The sequence below is a fragment of the Phoca vitulina genome, unplaced genomic scaffold (assembly GCF_004348235.1).
Source record: "Phoca vitulina isolate PV1807 unplaced genomic scaffold, GSC_HSeal_1.0 scaffold4, whole genome shotgun sequence".
NCBI classification, from domain to species: Eukaryota; Metazoa; Chordata; class Mammalia; order Carnivora; family Phocidae; genus Phoca; species Phoca vitulina.
Window position 1 is genome coordinate 42072154 of NW_022589707.1, and position 20227 is coordinate 42092380.

General features: G+C 42.1%; 1 protein-coding gene across 3 annotated transcripts in view; it reads right to left on the reverse strand.

Annotated features, from left to right (window-relative positions):
- Nucleotides 1-15132: 15132 nt before the first annotated feature.
- The window catches only part of SNX10 (sorting nexin 10), a 67830-nt gene continuing 62735 nt past the window's right edge, over nucleotides 15133-20227 (reverse strand). For all 3 annotated transcript variants that reach the window (XM_032401892.1, XM_032401891.1, XM_032401890.1), the window contains 2 exons: nucleotides 17395-17607; nucleotides 15133-16938 (listed from right to left, as the gene is read on the reverse strand). In XM_032401892.1, coding sequence (XP_032257783.1) covers nucleotides 16857-16938; nucleotides 17395-17607 — 295 coding nt within the window. In that variant the 3' untranslated portion in view covers nucleotides 15133-16856. The remainder of the gene's footprint in view (nucleotides 16939-17394; nucleotides 17608-20227) is intronic.

Genomic DNA, 20227 nt, shown 5'->3' on the forward strand with positions numbered 1-20227 from the left:
TCTTGAGAGTTTCCATGCACTTCCTTTGCAGGCGACCTTCCCTCTAAAAATGGCAGCGGACCCGTTGGAGGTCTTATTAAAATTCTCCTTCTGTGTTATAAAATATGTTATATAAGACAGATGGCTGTAGCTGAAGAGTTAATTCTTCATTGCGTAAAGGCAAGTGGGGACAACGGTCTTTCCAGTAAGGCAGCTCCTCGGCTGACATATCCCAGCCATACTGCACGGTAGGCATCATGAAACAGGAAATGAGTCAGGGGGAAAGTCAGTCCACAGCACCACCTAAAATGGTGGACAGCACGAATCCAAGCAGAAGCAGCATGGCACATAATTAATATTTCATACTCAGATTGGTAGCCATTATATCTGCAAATGAATTCCACATACTAGCTTAAATCTCCACAGTTTATAGTCCAACAGCACCATTAGGATGAACACTGTTTTCATTTTTAAGAGACAATTTTCTTTCATTTACCCTCATCACAAAACCGCAATGGTAAGAGTATACCTCTACTTACCTCACTATGGGCTGTGAAGGCTATGTCATCGAAGAACAGAAAGAAAGCAAAGCACCCAACTAAGTCCCCAGTGGGTTCTTTAATACCAGCAATTTCAAGGAATGAATCTACCTGATCTAAAATAATACTATCGATGTTTTTTACTTAACCCCGTTCTACTGTAAAGTTACATCATTTCATACATGTCTATTTAAAGTGTTATAATACCACTGAACTAATTTCCAATAGAGTAATAGCTATTAGTCTAAACCATTTCTCTTTTTAAAATTCTATTTCCAACATATTTTTAAGTTGTATGACAAAATAAACATTTCATAACCCTTTGCAGCTAAGTTTTTTTTCTACTAATGTCATTTCAACCGGTGGGAGGTCTATATTTTCCACACTGCAGTTCTACATCTAAAATTATTTCTGATATAGATTAGCTGTCCCTTAGCTCTGAAAGACAAAATCTTAGTGTCTTTAACCCTGTCTTACTTGACAGCAAGCACATATTTACATGAAATAGAAAGCAAATATTTGTTCTTTTCATACAGCTGTCAGCGCAAACTTGGGTTGTTTAGAAACCTGTTCACAGACACAGAATTGGTGTTTAATACATGACGTATGATAAAAGGTCGATCGGTAAAATCAAAGATTATTTAAAAGAGTTGACACGCATTTTTGGAACAGAAGGTGATGGTGTTACGCCATAAATTATATAGTCCATTGACAATGCGAACTTCATTGTGCATTCATTTGATTGTTTGTTTAAGAAAACATAGGTTTGATTTAGTTGCTCACTTGCCAGAGTATCAACTTTGGGTCCGCTCGCAGGGATAGGTATAAGAAAATGTTGTTTGTTACCCTAAAATATTTCCAATTAAAGTTGCTTTTCAGCTCTTTCCTCCAGGGGACTTTCTAATAGCTAATGGGAACATATTCTGAAGTCAGGCAAGCTGAGCATTCCTGATATTACTGCCACCTAACCCCCCCCCCAACCCTAGGCACACCACCCAACAAAGTCAAGCTTCTGCTTTAAGAAACTGGCGGCTCCTGAGTATGCAAGAGCAGTGATTGACCAAAAGATGCTTTCAGGGGTAAATTTACTTTCCTCCTGCCTCCAGGATTTGTCCTATCCTGGGGCCAAACTTCACCTGCCCCTAGACCCACTCTGTTCTGAAGCCCCAAGGACAGAACTGTTCTGCTTCCTGTGGACAGCGTCCCATCTGCTGAACACACATTTTAATAAGTAAACTCTATTTCCAGGGAAATACCTATTGGTATTAACAAGAAAATAGCATCTCTCTACAAGATTCTCTGAAAAGAAATCCTGTCAATGCCACTCATTCTACCTTCAAAGACAAGTCCCTGTAATTACTTTCTCCTCTTCGTTTCCTTGTCTGGATAAAGCAACAAGATCAAGAGAGCCTATCCATTTTCCCCAGATACCTTCTAAAATGTGCGTCTGCTTTGCAGGCTGGGATCAGAAATTTCATTATCTGTATTTGTATTAGTAATTCACTGCACAAAGAGAACAGGGGGCAGAGGAGGAGAGCAAGCATGGAAGCAAACATCAGACAGACAATTGTATATATGCAAATGCTTGCAAATTTCCACCAGCATCTCCATATCTATAACCAAGCAACATGGAAGCCTATTCATCCCTCATCTTCTTTGCTGCCAAATATGGTTGTGGTTTTGGAGGAAAATATTGAGAAAACGTTGAACTTTCAGCCACCGGGGCTAAATCTAACTCAAAGCCCACTACATAAAAGGCGAAATATAAAATGCATAAATATAATCAGTGATTTTCTAGAAAGACATGAGATATGCAACCTCCTGGCTACAGAGGGTGGGAAACAATATGCTCTGGGAGGGAGCAGGGGAAGGAAATCGTTGCATGCAGCTCTCTAGGCCAATTGACAGGGAACTGAAATGTTGCCTCTTAGCTTGGGGTTGTGTATTTGCATAAGCAGCCTGAGCAAGAAGGGGCATGGAAAACCGGAATCAGGCATGATGAAGAAAATGCCCCAAATTTGAATTCATAAATACAATGTACTCCCTTTCAAATGAGTATCCATGGTGATTGAAAAATGACAGCAGGACTCATCATGTATTTTGTTTTGTCTTGAAATCAATTAGTCCCAAATAATAATGGTTCTAGAAATTTTCGTGACTTTCTTTATTCTTATACATTTATTCTACTCACTGCAAATCAGTAGTAAGAGTAATAATTCACACATACACATTCATTTCATATGCAGTAATTCAGCTCACTTTCACAATCATGCTCTGAGGTAGGATCGGTATTATACTCATTGTACAGGTGAAGAAAGCAAGGCTCAGATGTTCAGAGATTTTCATCACTAATAAATGACAGGACTGGAACTCAAATTCTCCTGATCTCCTGAGCCCCAGGTGCCACCACATTATGCTGCTGAGCAACACTATCAAAGAGAATTCATTGCAAATGTAATGGAAATGGCCATTTTTTTTTTTTTTACCTCAGCAACATCTGACCCTGCTGCCCACTCCTGCCTTCTTGAAACCCTCTGCTTCCTTTATTCTTGGGAATTGCTCTTTATTGATTTGCCTTCTGCCTCATAGACTTTCTCAATCTCTTCCAAGATTTCCTCTTCCTTGGCCTTCTGTCCGCTTCTCTTAATTTCCACCATCAGTGAGCAATCTCGTCCACTTCTATTCTTTCGTTTATTCATTCAACAAATATCTTTTAGGCACCGCCTGTGTGCGACGCGCTCGTCTGGCCGCAGGGGATAGCACAGTGAACAACAGTGAGCTCCCTGCACAAACCAAGTTTATATTGTTGGGTGGGTGCAGAAGAGACAGATAAAAACAAATAGATAAGTAACATGGATATAGGTGGTGAGTGCTGTGGAAAATATAAAGCAAAGACGAGGAATAGGGAGGGACAGGGTAAGGGAGTCGAGAGGAGATTGCAATTTGGGGTCAAGGCAGGCCTCACTGACTAGACATTTGTGCAGAGATGACCTCTGTCGATCTCCTCTCAGATGATTCCAAATTTCCGTCTTTGACCTCTCTGCTGATTCCAACCCCACACTGGCACTTCCAAACACACCATCTCTTCCTGTACCCCCGCCCCCAAGTCATCACCGCCACACCTGAATTCACCCTCCCCTCCTCTTCCTCCTGCACCTGTGTGCCCCCAACTCTGATTAACAGCACTGCCCGCCCCTTACATCACAAATACACAGTAAATAAATGTGTAAGGGGCACCTTCGAGGCAAGTGCACTATTCTAGGTGCTAAGAGAATAGATTGATCAATAAGAGCCATTTTCTTCGTGAGAGCAGTGTCTAGGGAAATCATATAGGGAAATGACTTAGGATTTATAAACAGACCTGTGTTCAATTCCAACTCTTCCATTAATTAGCAGTAGGTTCATCTCTACACTGGGGATAATGGTACCTACTCCTATTAATGTTATAGGGATTAAACTCAGCAATGCCAGGAAAGTGAGCCAGTGAGTGAACGAATGAATAAATCAATGAATGGGTGTTCTTCCTGCAGTGCTTGAGGTGGAAAGTACTTAAGAGGTTTGCGATGATGCCATCAAGACCCATTCTCTTATCTCTCAGCTCTGTTCTCTTTCGTGTGGCCTCATTCCCAGGCAGGCTCCCCTTACAGTGGCAAGATGGCATCCCAGAGTTCCAGGCTTGCACCCGCGCCCAGTCACTCCAAAGCATGAAAGAGTTTCTTTTCTTTTCTCCATGACTGCACAAAAATCATTGGTTCTGCTAGAGTCATGTACCCACTCCTGAGCCAGTCACTTGGGCCAGGGAAATACCGTTGCTCTGACTGGCCAGGCATGGAGGCTGAATCAGCCCCACTCGGACCTGAGAGCGAAGAGGGGTGGCCCCTGAGGAAAAGCAGACAAGACATTCTGTCTTGTATTATGGTTAGATGGTTCCACGTGTATCTGCCCTCAGATGGAAAGCCCCTGAGAACAAGGACCATCCGTTTGTTATCATTGTGTCCCTGAGATCCAGGACAATCCTTGAATATAGTACAAGCTCAATAAATGTTTCTTGGCATGAATTGATTCATTAAACTAGTTTAAACTAATTCTTTTGCTCATTTTAAGTTCTGTGGTGTCTCGTTCTTTTTATTACCTGAGGATACATAAGGTCTTAAACATACATACACCTTTTAACACCTTACAAGACAGGATTCCAACAGCAGAAGCAAATAAACCATCTTCATAATTTACATATATATTGACTCTCCTCCAAAATCATTATCTCAGCTAATTTCACACAGGTGAGAAAAAAGCAAGATTCTGTAATGCCTTTGTAAGCCACTTCATTTTGCTGTTCTGTTTTTGTTCGGCAAATGTTGCATTTGCTAAAAATTCACGAGCGTAAGACTCACTATAGCCTTTCACAGGGTATCAGTATGCCGGTGTCATCATTTGGATTTTACTGCAGCCTATAAATGTCCTTAGTCTTCCCTTGAGCTATTTCACTTCGATCTCTGTGGCCTCTCTCAAGGACCCCCTCCCCCAAATCCTGTGATCTCAAGTGTGGCATTTTCTCCTCTGTCCAGGGCACACAGCCACCCCCTGGATGCTCTGCCCAGTCTTGCTTACAGCTAGATGTGGCCAGGTGACTGAGTTCTTACCAAGAGACACACGGCGACATCAGCAACTTCCAGATAGCTCCTTAAAGGGGTTTGAGATTTGATTTAAAATAATCCAGCAAAGGAGGAAGGCATATTTAGAGGACGTAAATGGTGTAAGTTCTACCACAGGAAGGTGACTTTGAGTGATGGGCCCATGGGAGTGTATTATACTCCATTATCTTTACATGTGTGTATGCTTGAGGATTTCTATTGACAAATAAATCAAAATAAATGAAAATGCAACACATTAATTAAATAAATTAATTAAAAGGTGCCTTGCCCCAGTTGTTCTCGCCCTTCCATCTTTAAGCTAGACACAGGAGTGAATGGGCAATGTTGGAAAGTACTCGTTGAGGATGGCAGGGCCACACCACCAGCCTGGGTCCCTGAATGATTTCCTGGGGCAGTGCTTGCCTACCTGTGGTGGAGAGATCCTGAAAGAGACATCGATTTCTCGCTCATTGGAGCCACTGCTCCTTGGGCTCTCTTTATTATGATGACAGTGTTCTCTCCATAACCCCAGCTCCTGATTTACTTACATTCTATATCAAAACAGTCTCCTTTCCTCTAACAGACAGTATAATTCACCTGCCTTCACCACTCTTTTACCTTTTTCTGGTTCTCTTCGGAGTCAGAAGCGTGACACAACTCAATACATGTTCACTATGGCTACGTCTTTGCTCCTCTGGGGGGGCCAGCTCCACAAGCACCTCGACTACACTAAGACAACCTGACGTTAAATTGCTCACGATCCACCTCACTGTCGAAACCCTTGCAGAAATGCCATGTTTGCGCTTGGACGTCTACTATTTACCACAGTTATGGACAAACTTGATTCAGAAAAGGACCATAAATTATTACAGCAAAACTGAGGATGAAATAGTCATGTTGAGAACATTTCAACTAGAACATAAAAGGTTGGCTCTTTTTCCCCACATAAAATATGGTTGTATTCTATGGGGCGCCTGGGTGCCTCAGTCGTTAAGCATCTGCCTTCGGCTCAGGTCATGATCCTGGGGTCCTGGGATCGAGTCCCACATCTGGCTCCCTGCTCCGCAGGAAGCTTGCTTCTCCCTCTTCCTTCGCCTGCCGCTCCCCCTGCTTGTGCTTGCTCTCTCCTGCTATGTCTCTCACTCTGTCAAATAAATAAATCAAATCTAAAATATATATACACACACCCTGTAGGCTGCATCCACCCCATTGACATGGCAGCCTTCCCCTGCGCAGATCCGGCTCCGTCCCACACCGCTCGCACGACTTCACAATTTGTGTGCTTGGAGGGCATACCCGCTCCAGAGGCAAAGTTTCGGCCCTTCCCTGGCCTCACCCAGGCTTCTGACACATTGACCCTGAGCTCAAGGGAGCCGGCCATAGACTGGGCCTCAAGGGTAGCCTGAGGCACATGGATTTAAAATAATTTTCTAGGGGCGCCTGGGTGGCTCAGTCATCAAGCGTCTGCCTTTGGCTCAGGTCATGATCCCAGGGTCCTGGGCAGGAAGCCTGCTTCTCCTTCTCCCACTCCCCCTGCTTGTGTTCCCTCTCCCACTCCCCCTGCTTATGTTCCCTCTCTCGCTGTGTCTCTCTCTGTCAAATAAATAAATAAAATCTTTAGAAAAAAAATAAATAAATAAAATAATTTTCTAAAAAGAGCTGTTAATCCTTGTAGTGGATTACCAAAGGTCAGTCTCTTTCTCCAGTTGTCCTTAGAAATAAGGTTGATTTTCACATCGTGGCTTTAGGTAAATTCCCCTGAAGGTCAGAGGATGAAATTAGTAGACCTACAGAGAGGAAAGTACAAAGGGGATGCAAACTACCGTTTGTTATTATTGAACCTAAAAAAATTAGGAGTTTCAAGCAGCTGTATTGGCAGGGGTAGCCTATGGGGTTCCTCTGCTCACTTCTGCGAAGGGAGAACAATACCTTGTGAGTAGAGCCAGCCGGCTCCCGCGTTTGTCCCCAGCATACCCACAGCCCCATGCCCACCCCCCACCCCCCCATCACCCAGCCCCCGGCTCCCCTGCCCCCGCTCGGCAGAAGTCTGTCTTTGCCTGACTACACAAGCTCTGGCTGTGCAGGCTGGAATTAGCGCGGGCAGGAACCAAGAGGATCGGAGATTGTCCTCACCAATTTATATGAGAGAAGAGCAAGGGATGGATATGACAGGATAGAGAAGAGGGGGAGAAAGACAAGAGCCAGTGTGGGCTGGGATTTGGAAGTCTGGACAGTCACTGAAGTTGTCAGAAGTTAAAAAAAAAAAACTGACAAGGAATGTGAGGGGCGTGTGTGTGTGTGTGTGTGTGTGTGTGTGTGTGTGTGTAGAGATAGACCGAGACAGAAAGTTTGGGGGCTAAAATTAGATTCTTTTGGTGTTTTTTAGGAGACTTCAGTAAAACTCTAAATTACTTTTCAGTTCCTCTTTAAAAGTCTGTCTGGGCTTCAGCTTAATCAGGGCTATATGACAGAACAGTAGCCAAATGGAGAAAATGCTAGCCGGTCCACATAGTCAGATCTTCCCACTTGAAATCACCCATCGATTTTCAGATGTCACGCTACTGTTTACACCCTGCACTGGGCACAGTGTCTTATCAGAAACAAATTGACCAAAAGAAATATTTGATCAAAATGTTTCATTGAATGGTCTCGTTGATCAAAGAAAAAAGTCATCTTGAGCAAAGCATTTCTTGACTGCCACGCAGATGTTATGAATGGACAATCATGTTACCATCTCAAGGCCCACTACAGTCGAGAAATGAGAAACAGAGGCGCTGTAACAGAGGGTTCTCATGCACCCTCAGGACGATCAAAGTTTCCAAGTTCAAGGAGGTAAACAGCTCTGAATTACCTGCTCCCACTCCCCAAGCTCTTCTTCTTTTCCTGGTTCTGCCACAGGAAGGGGGCCTGAAGAGGGTCTGCAGGCCTTTCGCCCACCCCATGGCAGTAATTCATCATTGCCTCTAGAATGCGCTCCGTATCAAACTGTAGGCTGGTGCTGGGTGGTAGGGGGTAGGAGGCAGAGATGAAAGGCAGTCCTCACCCTCCAGGAGCTGCTGCCTGAACAGAGGAATGGACAGACAGGTGACCCACCCTGCAGAGCAGGGGGGAGAAGTGTTGCCAGAAAGGCACGTGGGGACATGAGGTTGGTCGTGGGTCTTGTTGCACAAAGGGTGTGGTCAGAGTCGACATCAGTCATCAGCGCATAGGAGACAGAACACGAGTCCTGAATAAGTAGTAGGAATTAGCCAAGCAAAAGGGCATTGGAAGGGAAAACAGAAAGACCCTTCCAAGCAGACGGAATGTGCAGTGACTTCATCACTGCTGGCCTCACCCCTGCCTCACGTTGTATCATTATCCTCATGCTATAAACGAAGAAACAAATTCCATAAGGTTAAGTGACCTATTTCCCGGTCACTTATCTTGTAAGCAGTGAAACTAAGATTTAAATTTAGTACCACACTCCCTGCCTCTTTATAGAACTTGCTCTCTGAAGGGGAATCCTTCTTATTTAGTGATACTCACATATTCCTCACACCCTACCTCAGGAACACCTAGGGTGAAAGCAAGTGCCCTTTACTCATTCTGGGAAGAGGTCCAAACTGTTACAGATTCAAAAATCATAGAATTTTAGATTCTCTTCTTCAAATCAGTTTAAGGAAACTGCATAAAGAAGCCTCCCCACCCCCGGCCCCTCTCACACACAAATACTTAAGAGATTCACAGCGTATATTAATATATGAAAGGCACTGACAAGTCCTGCAGAAAAAAAAATTAATGTTAAATTTTGTTTAACACAATGTGTCTAAAATATAACTGACTATGGAAACCTTCAGCCTACCTCCTCTTTTTGCTTTTTAAACAACACTTATTAACACCTTTAAAGACATTCTGCATTCTGTATCCAATCTTCTTATTGCAGTGATGAGGAAACTGCAGTCCAGAGGGCTTGGGAGCTCCCTCTGAGTATGTGCTAGTAGCAGAGCCAGAACTCAGTTCACCAGACTTCCTTCCAGTCAACACTCTCTCTGACAAATCATGCTTCAATATGTCCATTCCATACTTCCAGTACATAAACAGTATGCACAGCACATGAGTTGATAACCTTGTAATTGTCAACTTACAAATTACCCTTTACAAAAAAATACAAAGAAATCCGTAGGTGAGAGCTGAGATCATGTATACAAGTTTGAAGTGTGTTTATATACACTATTAATCGCCCTTGTCATGGTTTATATTAGTTATCCAAGTCTTGCTGATATCAACTGTTGATCTTCACAGCCTTCCCACTGAAATACTAATACCAATAACAACTACTAGCTCTCTCAATGAGAAGGATAACATTAATATATTGATGCCAATTTCTAGGGTTTATCTTTATGCATTCACTTAAATGGAACCAAAGCTGAAGAAATCAGTCGTTAACAAGAGAATCACAAAACAAATCTTTGTACCAAGTACTGTGTTGCTAGATCAAATCCTATTATTACTAACTAAAAAGAAAATTCTTTACTTGGCAATTCAGTTGGAATCCAGACAGCACAAAAAAGGGAGGCGGGGAGGAGGAGTGGAAATCTTTTTGTTTTGTGAAGATTTATGTTATAACAATATTTGTTATATAAAAATTTAAGTTTTGCTTGAATGAAAGTTTTTTAAAGGTAATATACAAGTGAAAAAACGCATTTCAAGAGTAGTCAGTGCTCAACTTTGGAGAGTATTTATGAATAATAATGTATTGAGAAAGGTCAATTGGGCTTTCTGTCTAAAAAGTTAAATATTCAGTGCCTGCTTCTACATTTGTTACCAAAGACTTCTTTATCGGTACAAGGAGGCAATGATACCCTGAAAATGTTTTAAATGTGCAACTCTGCTTATCTTCCTGTATTAATGATCCCTACGGCGGTTGTTATATTAACCTTCTCACACAGCACAGCAAGAGGGGAAAAGTACTGTGAAAGGAAGGAAAGGAAAAGACATTTAGTTTAATCTTGAGACCCTTTTTTCAACCTAGCCATTTTCTGATTGTCAAGGGGGAAAAATGAAAGTTGGGTTTTTACTGGGTTTTCTTAAAATCTCAAAAAAGAAATTAGACATTTCCAAAGGGGTGATTCACTAGACATCATATACTGTGAAGGGGACAGAGATTAGATGATCAAATGAAAGGCTCATTAGGTGAGTTCTGGGTTTCGTGAGGTCCATGAAAGAGCTCTGAGCAGGAGACAGTGAGTGGCTCCTGAGAAAGCCAGGCTCTCCCTCAAGGCTCTGAATTGCCCATTAGTGACTATGACATTACAAGAAACACCGTTTGCCCCTCAGAGGACTTCTGTATCCTTCCTCATACAGTCTCTGTGTTCACATAGAGGAAATTCAAAGGCTCTGTCTTTTCAGCCCTTTTAACTTTGACAACAATACCAAACCTGACCCTGAGACCCCTCTACCTTCTCATTCTTTCAAGGTGCTTGGGAAACCACCTAACTTTATGATTGAAATTAATGTTTCCATTCGACTGCAAATGCTGGAGCTCAACACACATGCCAGCAAGTGAACAAGCCCCTTCAGCTTCTTCGGCCAGGTAATACGGCTCTTCCTTTTTTTTTTTTTTTTTTTTTCATTATCCCTTTAATGCAGAGCAGGGCTACTGATTACAAAGAGGCAGTTTGACTCCAGCAATAGGTCTTCTTCACTAATCCTCACTGTCATGGAAATTCCAGCTGCTACAAGAATAAGAGGTTCAATCCATATTTGCCAGCTCTAATATGAAATCTGTCAGAGCCCAAATTAATGAGTTCCAAATTCCTTACATCACGATAACAGGTTAAGACTGGTCAATTAATTACATAAATCCTTCCCGATTCATTGTGCGTCTGCAGGCCAGATTGTGTCTTACATTACTCCATGACACAAGGCCTTTTGGCTCCTGTTGTTCTGCAGAAAGGCCCCATTTAAGGGGAGGCTGCCTGCCACGGCAAAATGTTAAATGTCACACGTTGAATTTGCACTTTTCTGTAATTGCTTTTGTTAAAAAAAAAAAAAATTAAAGCACAGGGCTCCCAGTACACCACGATGCAGACAGCTGGGATGGTACCGAATGGATCCCCAGGTGCGCAAGTAGCTACCTTTTACCTCCAAAGGTTCACGTGTCTCTGTGCCAGGTGCTTGGTAGGCAGCGGAACCGAGAACATGCGTATGTGCAGAAATAAACCAAGTTTCCCCAGGATCTGTGGCAGCAAAAATATGTATTTGGAAGATTCTTTTCTTTATGAAAGGATTAAAATACCATTCTTTACATAGCCAGATTCCCTTTTGTCTACCAGCAAAAGTCAGATGAAATACTGTTGATCTAATCACCTGTTCAGGAGCCTGCATTGTACAAGTGAGTGCGTGTTACACTTGTGTAGGTCTTTGCCTCCAAAAAGATGTTGCTGATGGCTTTGCTATTTGGGTTTGTAACTGGTACACATCTACAGAGGGAAAATCATTGAGGATTAAGATCTCAAAGGAGTTCAAGAATCATCCAAGACAAAAGTTTTCCTTTTTAAAACATCAAAATGAGCTTGGAATCACAGCTCATTTGAACTAGACCTAGAACTGTGGACTTCAGCTTCCTAGGGCGGCCGGTCTTCACCCCAGTACCGTTCCTTGTGGAATGGACTTGCATGGGCCTAGGGGCTCGGTATTGAATGGAACCAGTCCCCGGATGCTTCCTGCATCAGGGGGATTCTGCGAATACACGAACGAGCAGACGATACTCCTCAACACGGACTGAAATCTATGTGGGGCGCAGGTTCCTTCCACCTGGAACCCCTAACACCACTCCACCACTCGGACAACCAGCCAGACCCCAGGCGGCGCGTTCTCGGGCGGGCAGCTGCCGCCGCGGCGCTGTCCCGGCAGCGCCCCCCTCTGTCCTCCGGCGGCCTTGCACTTGGTTATGCCACCGGCCGCGCGCCTCTTTTTTCCGGGCGAAGAACACCGCCCCGCTTCTGGGCCCGCAGCCTAAAGCGGTGGAGGACTTGTGTCTCCCCGCCTGTTCCTCACCCCCCCTCCCCCCGCACACACAGACATTAAACTCTGACCCAGGGCCGTTTCTGGACCTGGAGGCACGCGCTTCTACCCCCGAGGCCCAGTCCCACCACCAAGCGCGACTGTCCCCTCCCTCTCCAAACGGGGGGAGGGGAGTTAAGGCGACAGCGCGTCCGCCCGGCAGGCTGTGAGGTCCTGGCGAGACTGGAGAGGAAAGAGGTTAACTAATGGGTGCGGTGCGTGCGCAGATAACACATAGGGAGCGCGCGGGTTGTGCCCCAGCCTCGCCGCGACCCCGGGGCGCTCGCGGGGCCCCGCCAGGCCTCGCCGCCTCCAGGCCCGGGCGGCACGCCGTCGCCCCCTCTCTCGCACCGGCCGGCGGGGCCGGGGGCCGCAGCGCCGCGAGCATCTGCAGAACAAAGACCCCGGTCTAGACCGCAACAACAACGCCGCCGCCGCCTCCCCCGGCTCCCGCGCGGCCGACCCCGACCCAGCCGTCCCGAAACCCACCGGAGCGGCGGGGTCGCGGCTCCACGCGCGCTCACAAACCCAGCGGGGCCCCAGGAGACCACTGAGCCCGGAGGCCTGGGGCGGGGGGTAGGGGGGCATCGCTGTTCAAAGCTCCCTCCCACACCAACCGCCCCCCCCGAGGTCCCTCTGCATTCTCGTTTTCTTATTTTCCAAGCAGCCAGAGTTGTCATTTGCACATTGGGAAGGGGGCCTCGCGGTGCCCACGTTGGCAGCAGGTGGGGCAGGGGAGAGGGCGCTGCAGGTTTGTGCTGTAAATCGCTGTCTTTTTGCGGTTGTTGTTTCCACTCACCACCCACCGCCGCCCCCCCACCCGGGTTTTCTTTTTTTTTCCCTCCCTTTCTTTCCGCAGCGCAGTTGCTATGGGTTACCAGGGCGGTTGCCATGGGTTACCGGACCGAGGCCAGCTGGCTCGCTACCTGCCACCCAGTCGCCGCCGCAGCCGCCGCCGGCGGAGCGCCCGGGCGGGAGGCGGCGGGAGCGCGCGTGTGCGGGACGCGGCGCGAGGGAGTGTGCGCGAGCCGCCGAGGCGCCGCAGCCAACAGGCGGCCGAGGGTGCAGCGGCGGGAGCGCCGCCGCCAGTGGGGTGGGGGCAAAGCTATAAAGAAGACCCAGAGGTAAGAAACTAACAAAAACACAACCACAAGTTATGCCCGTGCTGCGTCTCTACAGCAGCCAAGACAAGCGGTGTGGGGCTTGGGATGAATCTACACTTCGGGGGGGGGGGGGGGCAGAAAGGGTATTTTCCTCTTTAGCAGAAGCCATTTGCATAGTGTCTTTAGACCAGAGTTTACATTCAGCAGAAAACTGTGGCTTCATTTTTTCCCCCCTCTTCTCTTATCTTTTGAAAAGAAGTCTTTGGAATTTTGGAGAAAGAGAAGAGGATCATTAACTACCAGGGTTTGCGCAGCTAAAATAAATTAGTGTCCAATGCAGTGTTCATAATAATGATCTAGAAAAGTTTGCAACAAGAGTGAAGAGCAATTGTGTCTGACTTCAAGGGACAATGGTGACTCGTTTGTGAGATGCATATGGCAAAGAACGGAGGCAAAATCCTTTGTAAATATTTCAGATTTTAAAGAAATTGTTGCTTACTTCCATTCTTCTACAATTTTTGAACTCCCTCTATTATAGTGTATTAATGTCTTAGGACTTTTATTTGCAAAGAAAACTGTATCTATGCTTTGAATGTCACACTGCGGTAATTAATTTCAGACGGCATTTCTTTTTGAAAATGTGTTTATATATAATAAAGTAAGAAAATGTCTATATTCCAAACAAAAAGAGAAAATTATGTTGAAATAAATGGTTTTCTCCACTGAAAAGATGCTACATTGAACTCAGAGGACACTGACTAAACAATTTAAATATTAAGAGGAAAACTATTTAGAAACAGAATAAGCTTTTGTTTTGTTATTTTTGTCTTAAAACTGTAGGGGCCTTTCGTGGAAAAGGGTCTTCTTGATAGCTGAAATACTGAAAACTGTATTTGTACCACAGTAGCTCAGTAATGATGAACCCTTAACGCACCAAAAAAACAAGAGTTCAAAACAGCATTCAATTTTCTGTTGGATATAACGGTAATTGTGAGTAGGCTAAGTGAATTTGTTTATGTTCTTAATAGCCATAAAAGAAATTTTATTATTTTACCTTACTATAGTAAGGTTATGGCATATCACTTGTTTGTATTTAATTATTCAATAAAATGTGCATTAGGCTTGAAAAGCTCCTGCAAGATACTTAATATCTTAAGGGACATAACTACTTAAAAATAAACATTTCTGTTTTTCCTTAATAATTTTTAAAAACTTGAAATTTTAACTGGAATCCAAATCACTCTCTTCCAAGTGAGACTTTAAAGAAGCCCTAAGTAACAGGTTGTTGACTTTCATTTTTGACACCTCTGGGTTATGTATAAAATCAGTTCTCAAACAAAACACATAAAATGGCTTTACAGGTGAATCATTTACCCTTTCAGAATTAGCCAGGGAGATACAGTTTTGCTGTATGTAAATCATAAAGCATCCAAGATTAGAATTCTTTAAATTTAAGTTCCATTAAAGATAGTTTTAAATAAACATCTATTCAATTTAGTTACTTAGTAATTATGTTCTTTTCCTCGAGAAAGCTTTATAAAAATATGCCAGAGAAAAATAAGGGACTAGAACAAAGCCAGAAAGCCATTGGGGGCTGAAGTTCACCTAAATATCTCAGCTGCAGAAAATGAGTTTTAAGAAGCCAGTGCTGAGATACCACAACTACCAAACCAAGGCTGAAAGCCTCAAATGTGCACAACTGTAGTGACTAGTAAACCAAGTCTTACCAAAGTTTCTCATTAAAATTTACTGCTTGTTCAAAAACACACTGAATTTAGGTGTAAGTCAGAAGAAATCTATCCTCTTCTATAAAATAAGTGAGCCAACAAACTGAACTTGATTTTTTCACGTTTAATGTGAAAACGATGATCTTATGAAGTTTACATACCACAGTAGTAGGCATACTTAATGTCAATTTTGATGGCTATGTTACATCATCTAAAAATAATATGACAATCGGTGGCACCTTACATGCTTTTCAAAAACTTGTAAAACAGAAATAATGTGAATTCAAATACACATTGCCAGCAAGCTAAGGATCGCTCTTAAATGACTGGATGGCAAACTTCACATGTTAGCAAGATAAAAAGAAATTGCTAAATCTTTTTTCCCCTGTATTAAAATAATGAGTCTCAGATGATAAAGTAACAAGATCCAAGATACATTAAATCAAAATATTTACAAAAGCTCAATAATGTTTTGGACCAAACAAAAACAAGAAGGAAAAATTAAGATCATTCTTACTCTAAATTTAACTTTTTTCTGTTCTTAGTTATGAGCATTTCAAAGACTTTTTAATAATACAGTAACTTTTAAATTCCCAGTTAAAATAAAATGAGGTGAGGTAACATTTAATTAAAGCAACAAGTTATTCCGGTTATGTAAAAATATCTTCCCGGTGGTTTCAGAGATATTTCATACCATTCAATGAAGAAGAAACTTGGATAATTATCTCAAGAAAATGCTGCCTCATCTGAAATTTGAAGTTCAGTGTAGTTTATCTAAGACCTTTTATCTTTGGGCCACTAAAAAAGAAGACATTTTATCAAATGATACCAATCCTCAGGCAGATGCCTTGAAAGAAAGGACTTTTTAAAAACGAATATTTCTTAAATTAGCAAGTTGATATTCTTTTCTAAATTACAGGAATATTTATTGATAAACTTACTAATTTTTATAAGATCCCACTTCTAACTTGAAAATAAATGACAAAGAACCACCATTGACACTGAAAGTTACCTAGTGATAAGAAATTGCACATTTAGTCCGAAAATAGTTAACCCGTAAATTCTAATCACACAACAATAATGAAAACAAACTATTTGTTTCCAGAAACCATGTGTGAATGAATCTGGACAATGAAAATGTATTTCTGAATCTATATACTGCAAATATAAGCAACATGACTAGCACTATTTCTGTTATTGTCTAAGACATCAACATTATTTTAACATGTCTCTATTCATAAGATACATTTTTCCATCTAAGTAGGACATAAAATACTGGAAAGGTGAAGCTTCTTAAAATATTTCAGTCAAACACCCAAAAGCAAAAAGTGTCTTTCCCAGTGCAGGGGAGGAGCCCACAAAATACCAGCCACATGTCTGCAGAGGCGGCCTGGTCTACGCCGTCAGGCTCCACAGTGGTTAAGATCACACAGGCTGTGTTTATGCGAACACTGTACCACGGATACAAGAAGGAAAGTGCTATCTGGATTTTTAAATGCAGGCTACCTATATACCTATTTTTTAAAATTGAGTAAAACCAAGTAGGTGTTTCTAAACGTATCTATCATTTCATTCCAGGGCAGGATCTTGTTTTTGCCCATAATGTTTGCCTCAAAAGGGGACTTGCATTCACAGGCCTTTAAGCTTTTTACAGAAGCTGAGCCAGAATAAGACAACATAAAAATAACTAATAAACAACGCAACATCTTTAAGAATTTAAATACCTAATGTCATGACAGTGAGCTTTAGGTAAGGATATATTATTAGCAAGCTTTCTTCTCCATGAGTGGACATCATTTGCTCTTCCTAAGATGGTAACGTGAGAATTATTTTTCAGGATTCCTGCGGAGCGGTGCTCATTTTACATCCATGTGAACTGCTGTCATCACTACTGTGTCCAAACCCAGAGGATGAACTGGGAAAGAAGAGAGGGGGAAAATAATAAAAAGAGGAAATTGGTTTTCACAACACACTCAAAGCCTGAGTAACAGAGGAGAACTTTAATTATCTCCAGTCACAAAAGAGAGACAGGAAATTTGGACTTTTAATTAGCCATTTGGAGTGCAGTTGGATATTTTTTTAGCTAGATAATTTAAACGCGAATAATTCAAGTCTGACTAAATGAAAGTCACATAATCAGAATGCAGATAATTGAATTTCTACTGCATTCATTAATTCAGTGTGGAGGTGTGTGTGAAGACTGCTATGATGAGCTGTCACAGCTCAATAAAATCTCAGTCAATTAATTTTTTCATTATCTTAGTATTACATCAACAAAAAAGTGAAGTGTGTCTATATGTCTACACACATGCCTATGTGCACTCTGTATTCTACAAACACATACACATTACATCAAAATGCAAGGAAATACCTTTCTGAATCATAATCTATATCGTTTTCTTTTTTTCCTTCTTCGTCTTCTTCAGGGAAACGCCGGTTCATCAAGGCAAACTTGTGAATGGCGTCTTCTACGGAGTACTTAGTCTGCCCAGAAACGCAAGCCTCGATGTCTTCCGAATTCAGATGGCTCTGCAGGAAGAGGTGGAGACAGCTATCTGAGAGCAGGAGTGCGTTCTGGAGGACCCTGTGTGAGAGGAAAAGGGAGAAATGATCAGTGGTCGGGGATGGACAATTAGAGGGTGAGGAGAGAGCAACACGTTAGAAGGGTGCCACCGAAGTCATCTCTCCACTGGGCAAACTTTGCATCAATTAAAGACTTTGCCTATTAAAAGGATGAAAGCATATGTTAACTTTTTATTCAATTATTTGGAAATTTAGGTGAGTAAAAACATGGAGCTAATAGTTAAGAACATCTGTTAAAAGAATAACTTCAAGGACATTTCTTCAATTTAACCATCTGTTATGACCATGTGGATTAATTATGGAAAGATTTTGCTTATGGTCATAGAAATGTGTGCTACTCAAAAAAATTTTTTTACTGCCAACCAGCAGGTCGGTTCTGTGATCTTTTTGGCAAAGCTGTCATGAAACATCAAAACTTTCAACGACTATTAAAAATTGTATTAAAAAGCCAATACGTCTCTCAGCATGTTTTACATTTTAAAACTTTACAAGTGTGCTTATGTACATGTTTACAAGGGGTGGGTTGAGAGCTGGCTTTTTTGGAAAACTTAAGATGGACTAGAAATCTCTCCATAATCTTCCATGGCACTGTGTTTCTAGTTGTTAAAATAAGCCACCAAATAAAGTTACTCCAATGATTTTATCATATATACACTTAAAATACGATAATTTTGTGCTAAGTACATACTAGCCTTCCTACATTCAAGGTCAAAGTTTACAAAGACAGTACAGATTTCAACCAGGGCATCAGAACTACATGGAAAACTAAAAAACAACTCCAACAATTCTGTACCTGCTCAAATTCATATTATCACCGAATGTTTTTTTTTTTTTTTCCTGAAATGCATGTTTCAGAACAGGAAATTAAGCCAAAGTACACCCTTATTTTTAAATAAAAACTAGTTTTACCTTTTTAGGAAAGATCTTGATGTATGATAATTTCGTCTCTATGAATAGTTCAATAATGATATATTACGAGGCACTCAGACCCAACAGAGGGGACAAAACTAAAACACGAAAACCCGAGGATAATTTTGCCCAACGTGGGATTTTGCACAGAGAGCTCTATGTAACACAGATTATGTATTTCAGACCAAATGAACCTTCCCTTATATTCTGCATTTCTACACAAATAACTAGAAAAGTAAATCTTTTTTGGCCATTCATGTCAATTTACTTAAAATCCAAGGTCATTAGAAGATTTCCTTTTCTCCAAAATAAAACAGAGTTATTTCTTCAAGGCAAAAGTCTACACATGTATAGCATCACAACCAAAATCTAGCTTCAACAGGCTTCCCAAATGTAGCTTGGGAAAATATTTTTACTGGCCTACTAAAAGGAAAAGTTAAACCTTTGTGCCTTTTAAAAGGGCAAAATCTCCAGCAAAGCAGCTAAGTACTTCCCCTCCCTCCCCATCCTCTGCCCTGGCTTCTCCCAGAAGATGACCATATCACATGATAAAGATTAATTTACCAAGTACAAGTAGTAAAGTAGTAAATCCCTTTTACTACTCTTTGAGATTTATTTTCTACATTTACAAATGTTTACCACTCTTGTTTTAAATACTTCAAATTAAGAGAAGATTTATAGGGCAACAACCCATTAATATTAACTCGCATTTGCCATGAAGTTTGCACAGAGTTTCCTGTGTCCTGTCGGTGGTTTTCCTGCCGGCCACGAACAAGTAACTGCTCATAGGATTACGCTCACTGTTTTATTTCTGTTGGAAATGTGTTTTATTTTCTTTATAAAATAATAGGTAATCTTTAAAATTGATTTTAGATGGTTCGAGGCATTACACCACAAAAGTAATGAGCACTAATGCCAATGATATTGGACACAAATTCATTTTAGCTTTATTTCATGTCTAAAGCAATTCTACTGAGCCTTGAACTGCTCACGCGCGGCTATTAACTTGCTAGTAACCTAACACATGGGTACAGCAAACAAAAGTGATCAGAGTCCAGGTTGATCGGGACCTCAAGGCTACTGTCCTTTTTCTTGAGCTATAATTCAATTTCCAATTTTACTGTACATTAGACTCATTATTTCCCAGTGTTTTCTTTTCTGCTTACTACTGCCATCTGGAGGACATGCCCATGAAAAGCGAGAGGGAGCCCAGCCCGCACACACCCAGCTCACAATTCTGAAGGGGGGGGGGGAGGGCGGGCGAGATCCGACAACACGGGCCTGGAGTTCACAAAACAGTGCCCCTGCTAGGCATGGTTTTGGTTACTGGAAGGCCCTCTGACTGGCGGGCTAATTATGCTACCGTGCTCCATGGGGATGGGTTTTTAAATAAGCAAAATAACTTTTTAACATATTCATGATTTTTACTCTCAGGTATTTCATCTCACAATTAAAAATACCAAATTTTGGAAGTATTTTCCCACCTGGTTCGCTGAGCATAGCTAGTTCGTTTTAAGGAGTATCTGGTTTACTGTATTTCAGAGAATGTTGTGACTGCCATCATCATAATATTAAATCCTATTTTTACCTTAGTCATATTTGTGCCACATTTTCCACAAACAAATCAAATAGCAGAAAATCAACTTCAAGCTTGATATAAAGAGTACTTTGTAAAATGGTCAATAAAATGTCATCTTTATAAGGCTCCATAA